General features: G+C 33.9%; 1 protein-coding gene across 1 annotated transcript; it reads right to left on the bottom strand.

Moving 5' to 3' along the window:
- Positions 1–2338: 2338 nt before the first annotated feature.
- On the bottom strand, positions 2339–6606 carry LOC145323989 (uncharacterized). The gene is made up of 5 exons (XM_080166623.1): positions 6480–6606; positions 5328–5369; positions 4980–5045; positions 4331–4390; positions 2339–2560 (listed from the first exon to the last, which is right to left on the bottom strand). Exons 1-5 carry the CDS (start codon positions 6555–6557, stop codon positions 2480–2482), a joined length of 327 nt encoding a protein of 108 aa, XP_080022749.1. The 5' UTR covers positions 6558–6606; the 3' UTR covers positions 2339–2479.
- Positions 6607–6917: the final 311 nt, after the last annotated feature.

Here is a 6917-nt window from a genome sequence, read left to right as displayed (position 1 = left end):
AGAAGGGGTTAAATAACTGTATATCCCCATCCCAAGGACCTTGTGACGACTCTCAATTGGGTCTGTGAAAACTAACCAATAGTGTCGAGAATATTATGACAGTCAAGTAGCAGAAAACAATTTGCTAGCAGACGTAAAAGGTCCTTGGAAAAGGGGGGCAAGAACAATAGAAACCATATGGAGGGGGGGGGGGGCAATGTCATAAAAGTATTTTAATAGTCATAATACTAGTATTACAGGGATATAAAGGGATAAGACAATGGCTGATAAATTGATGTACATCCCCAATGATTTCAAACCAAATAACCCTTCTGTAATTCACAACTGGTGGTTGTAACGGTTGGACACTTATTTTAATGAACCAACCAATCAAAATTCTTTAAAGTCCTTAAAGTTGTTATTATAAAACTTTGGGGACTAGTGCAATAAACAGCCTAATGTTCCCTCCCTCTCTGCTATTATTATGTCGAGATTATATTATTTTATTTTGATTAAAGGACGCCTGCAAGATATACCACGCTTTAACTACTGAAAGACTGCCACAAGAAGAACCAATACCCCAAATTTAAAGCTTTTAGCTTCAATAATAAAAAAGTTCTAGTCATTTCAAAATAGCATTTTATGTACAATTAAATTTTTGAAAGATTTCCAATGCTCATAAAAGAAAAAACAATATTAAATTACGTGACCTATACACAAAATTATAACCTTATCTTTGTCAGAAATTTAGATTGTCGGTAACTGATTACATTTCTACAATAAAAACACCACATTTCATAGTCAAAATCTATGAAAAAAATTCGATTCAAATTGCATTTTTAAACTAAAATCAAAACGGAAACAAAGGGGTAAACTAATACAAGCTTAGCTGTGATTGGTTGTTAAGGTGAATCAGCCTTCTGATTGGCTACAGTACACTCGGTACAATGCAAGATAAACTTAATTTTTTTTTAATGATTTTGACTATAAAAATGGGTATTTTATTGTAAAAATATAATTAGTTACTGGAAATCTAAATTTATGACAAAAATAAGATTATAATTTTGTTTCTAGGCCACGTAGTTTAATTTCAAAGTTTTCAACATGAGCATTGCAATTCTTTCAAAATTTTCATTGTACATAAAATGTCATTTTAAAATGCCTAAAACTTTTTTGTTATAGAAGCTGAAGGCTTCAAATTTAAGGTATTTGGTCTACTTGTGGCAGTCTTTCAGCAGTTAAAGCGTGGTATTTCTTGCAGGCTTCCTTTAAAGTGATACAATTGACGTCGATTTTATGTCAGCTAAAAATACTTTTAATAAAAGGTATTTCTCGCATCGTATTATAAACGGCTTTCCGCGGATATAAAATGTACAATTACAAGATTAAAACCAGTTTTGTGCCCCGAGATGCCGAAGTCACGGTTTAAATATTATGATTGTACATTTTTATATCGTAGAAAACTGAATATAATATGATGCTAGCCGTAATTTTTCAATTCTCATTCAGCGGATATTAATCGGTTTCGAAGCCATACTAAAACAGCCATTATCGACGTTAACCATTGAGATTGCATATTCATAATAAGTTATTAATCGCATCATATTATTGACAAATTTCCGCGGATATTAAAATGAAAAATTTTAAGATTAAAACCAAGTTTGTTAGTCCTGAGGGGCTTATAAAAATAGTACATATTATTTTTAGAATTTTTTTATTAATATTCGTGGAACATTGTCTGTAATTCGATGCTATACATGATTTTTTAGTATGGATGATAACCGGTTCCAATCCAGCGGATATTAATCGGTTTCAAATCCATACTAGAATATATAGGTATTTCATAAATAAGTGTCTTAAATGTTAAATCATCAGGGATCTGAAGGGATAAGACTATAAATTGATGTACATTTAAAATGATGAAAAACAAAATTACCCCATTAATTAAATTATTGGTAAAAAAAATTTGGAAACTGATCAAATTAATGTTTGGTGTCCAAAGTTTTTGGGCCAACGAATAAGAATTGAAGGTTATAAAACTTTGGGTACTTGTATAATTTACAGTCCAATGTCCCCTCCCTCCCTGGATAAATAATATGAGGTTAGAATTCTGAAATCATAATGGAACGGACTTTTTGATTCTTGGTTTCAAAACTCAAGTACCCAAGGTTTTTGGGTCAATAAAAAAAGGAAATATGGCTATAAAACTTTGGGTACAAGTATAATTTACAGTCCAATGTCCCATCCCTCCTTCTCTGGGTAATATAAACAGTAAGGATCAACTGAAAATTCATTGCCTATATCTTCCCTATTTTCCGAAGTTGTACAGCAGATAACCCAAACATTGCAAAACCTATTATCAGCTACTCCAGTCAAGGTGAAATCGTTTATACATTCAAAATTTGGAAGTTTGAAGCTTTTTTTAGCTAGTAGTAAACATTGAGATGGCATGAGGAAACTATATGTACACAATCGGCAACTCAAATTCAGTTGACCTCAGTTAGCATTCTGAAATCATTATGGAGCGAACTTTTTGATTCTTGATTCTGTGTATACCAGAGTACAGCTTGTGGTAGCTTCCCTGAAAAGAAAAAAGAAAAATTAATGGATATATATATATTCATGGAGGGAGGGGACATTGGGCTGTTTATCACACTAGTGGCTTAACAATTTTAGGGATTTATTTAATTGAGTGTCAAAATCAATTGATTGAACCACTGATTAAAATCTACAAAAGGGATAATTTTGTGTATCATCACTGGGAATGTACAACAATTTTTCGGCAACAGTCTTATCCTTTTAGATCCCTGCAAATATTCAAGCACCTTTCAGGATAAGACAATGCACGATAAAATTATGAACATCCCCAATTATGGCACACAAAAACCCCTCTGTAGATTACAAATAGTGATTGCAACGTTTAGACATAATATATTGCTAGTTTGAACCAACCAATCAGGGTTTAATAAAAGTTTTTAAGTCACCAAATAAGAGAATGTATTTCTTTTTAATGGGAACCAGCATGATTTACAGTCCAATGTCCACTCCCTCTATGAAAAATATAAGTAAATAATTCAATACATTCAAACTTTAAATCACGCAACCTAGCGTTAAATGCTTGTGTGGTAGCGGCTGGAGTTTGTCAGCCGCTTCCCGAGTCCGGGTATTATGGCGATGTGAACAGACGTGGACAAGTGTAGTTATAGAGAAGCTGTGCTTCTCTATGAATCATCAAATAACAAACAGAATATAAATGTGGGATGTTACTTTATTCAGAGCTCACAAGATACTAATGTATAATACAACAAAATCAGATTAAACACAATAGGGTTGTCAAACTATAAATACTTTAATACAGGGGGGGGGGGGGTTTCATATGGCCCCACCTCCTACTCAGGGGAGATCTCTCGGACCGCCCACAAGTTGGGAGCAAAGTTACTATATACTTAGGGCTTAGGGGTGGCGAATACCACACTTGCATAGAGACGCGATATAGTCAGAGAAATAGACAGTTTTCGTATTCGTTGGCTCAACAACCTTGGGGAGTTTTATTGAATTTTGGTTTGTTTGGTTCATTAAGTTGAGTTTCCAAACTTTTCAACCACTTATTACAATATACATATTTTGTGTATATCCCTGCAAATATTTAAGTATCTTTCGGGATAAGACAATGGAAGTTTAATTTATGAACAACCCCAATTATGACACACAAAATTAACCTTTCTATTTATCATTATTGGTTGAAAAGTTTGAACTTTGTTATTTTGAACCAATCAACCAGGGTTTAATAAAAGCAACCATGGCAACCAAAGCAACCAAAAGCAACCAAAAGCAACCAAAGTCAAAATAAGAGAATGTATTTTTTTTAAATAATGGGAACATATATGAAACTGTAACCCCCCCCCCTTTCAATTAAATTTTTGGGTATAATCCTTTCCACGACATCCCTCCATAAGGGGCGATTTGTCGTATTTTGAAAATGGCTTTTTATAGGTTATTTTAGGTTTGTTTAGGTTATATTGGGTTACGTGATTGCCCCACAGGGTTAGGTAATTGGCCCCGCAGGGTTAGAGCCCCCCGCAGGGGCTAGAAATAGGAGAAAACTTACTGCGAAAAATACGAAGAATGGAGGGATGTCGTGGAAAGGACTATACCCAAATTTTTTTCTAAAGGCGCTTTCTCATGGGAGTGTTGTGGTACGCTAACCCCAAAATATTTATAGTTCCCATGACCTATGAGAAGCTACATCGTAAAGGAGAACCATATCTGTTCAGCGGTTGGCGAGATCCTTTGGTACAAACAGACATACAGATAAACATCCTGTTACTTAAAAGAATAACTAAAAAAATACCCCATATTTTCTCTTGTGGAAAACATAGAAGCAACAACTTCCCTCCACTAGCAGCTCTGCCTAGATAGATAGATAGATAGATAGATAGGTAGATAGATAGATAGATAGATAGATAGATAGATAGATAGATAGATAGATAGATAGATAGATAGATAGATAGATAGATAGATAGATAGATAGATAGATAGATAGATAGATAGATAGATAGATAGATAGATAGATAGATAGATAGATAGATAGATAGATAGATAGATAGATAGATAGATAGATAGATAGATAGATAGATAGATAGATAGATAGATAGATAGATAGATAGATAGATAGATAGATAGATAGATAGATAGATAGATAGATAGATAGATAAATAGATAGATAGATAGATAGATAGATAGATAGATAGATAGATAGATAGATAGATAGATAGATAGATAGATAGATAGATAGATAGGTAGATAGATAGATAGATAGATAGATAGATAGATAGATAGATAGATAGATAGATAGATAGATAGATAGATAGATAGATAGATAGATAGATAGATAGATAGATAGATAGATAGATAGATAGATAGATAGATAGATAGATAGATAGATAGATAGATAGATAGATAGATAGATAGATAGATAGACAGATAGACATCATATTTACCTTAGCAACGTTTACGTGGATTACATGAGGTTCATTCTCTCTGACAACTAGCGTTTTCTTATCTTCCTAAATAAATAGTTATTTATTGCATCGTATTATAAACAGCTTTCTGCGGATGTAAAAATGTACAATTAGTAAGCCAGTTTTGTTAGCCCCAAGATGCCGAAGCCTGAAGGCACGGGCTTAATCTTCTTATCTTTTAAAATAAATCTTTAACAAGGATAACAACATCCAAAAAGGCGAAGCTCTGAAACGATAGGACAAACGAACTTTAACACTTGTAGAGTAATAAAACTGAATAAGCAAAATAGTAATGCATAAGTATTAAGTAAAAAGAAGAATACCTACCCTTAGAATAGATAGGGATCCATCACAAGGCCTTTTTCCATTCTGAAATTTTACAAAAATTAGACAATATGCATAAACGTCCAAGGGTTTACCCCCCTCAAACTTTGAAACACGTCATTGTGTCCCCTCAAACTTTTAAACTTCTCATTTTACCCCCTTCAAACATTGAAACACCTCATTTTACCCACCTAAAAAAGGAATCTTGGACATCCCTAAAAAATATGTTTAGGATTATTCTAACCATTAAGCCTTTGATTGCATGACCTTTGGTGTTATTTGGACAGAGATATAGAGAATATAGTCATGGATCTAGGATCTATAGGGATAAGAAAGTGAACGATAATTTGAAATGAATCCCCAATGATTATCCCTTTAGTGATTAAAACGTTTAGACACTCACCTTAGTGAACCAACCAACCAAAATTTGAAAAAGATCCCCAAAATTGTTAAGCCAACGAATAAGAAAACTTTATTATTAAACTTGGAGACTAGTGTATTAACAGTCTAATGTACCCTCATAACCTGGATATTATACTGGTACCCAAAGTTTTATAAACAAGATCTTTCATTCTTTGGTTTAAAAATAAACATAGGGTACTTTTATAAAATTTTAATTGGTTGAAATAAACTAGCAGTGTCCTAATTTTTCAACCAATAATTTTGCATACTTGGCCCCCCTGGATAACAAGGGCATGACATTGCAAAGCTAACAGAGCTGTAACAACCAGTAATTCTGTCCATGCCATGTGTTCAAACATTTCAACCAATAATTATGTGCATACCCTGCCCCCCTGGATAACAAGGGCATTACACTGCAAAGCTACCAGAGCTGTAGCAACCAGAATTTTACCTGGATGACCCTGCCAGGTTTGCTGGCCTCCTGTGCCCGCCCGGATGGAGATCTTCAAAAAATTTCAACTCTCAGTAATGTGTCATACCCATATTTAAAAAGTCACTCAGTTACAGCCCTCTATCTTTCACACACAGAAAATGAGATAAACTAGCAGTTGTCAAACTTTTCAACCAATAATTATGTGCATACCTGGCCCCCCTGGATCACAAGGGCATGACACTGCAAAGCTAACATAGCTGTAACAACCAGAATTAATAAATTAGCAGTGTCCAAACATTTCAACCAATAATTTAGCATACCTGGCCCCCCTGGATAACAAGAGCATGACACTGCATAGCTAGCAGAGCTGTAACAACCAGAAATACTGTCCATGCCATAGTTTACAAAGTTTGCTGCAATAATAGTTCACTCATTTTAATAACTCTGAATAAAAGTATATATACATATTTGGAGTAGATAAAGAGATCTAAAGGGATAAGACAAAGGCCGATAAATTTATGTACATGTACACAATAATTATACACAATATAATCCTTTTTTCTAGATTACAGTTAGCGGTTGAAACGTTTGGACACTCAACTTAAATTCACAGAATGTCCCCAAAGTTGTTGAGCCAAAGAATAAGAAAGCTTTATTATAAAATTAGTGTAATAAACAGCCCAATGTCCCCTCCCTCCCTGGATATCCTTATACTAAAGTAACAGGATGTTTGTGTGTCTGTGTGTTTGTACCGAAGG

Source organism: Acartia tonsa, chromosome 7 (genome assembly GCF_053477335.1).
Source record: "Acartia tonsa isolate MP-2025a chromosome 7, ASM5347733v1, whole genome shotgun sequence".
Lineage (NCBI taxonomy): Eukaryota > Metazoa > Arthropoda > Copepoda > Calanoida > Acartiidae > Acartia > Acartia tonsa.
This window is presented reverse-complemented; position numbering and strand designations above follow the sequence as displayed.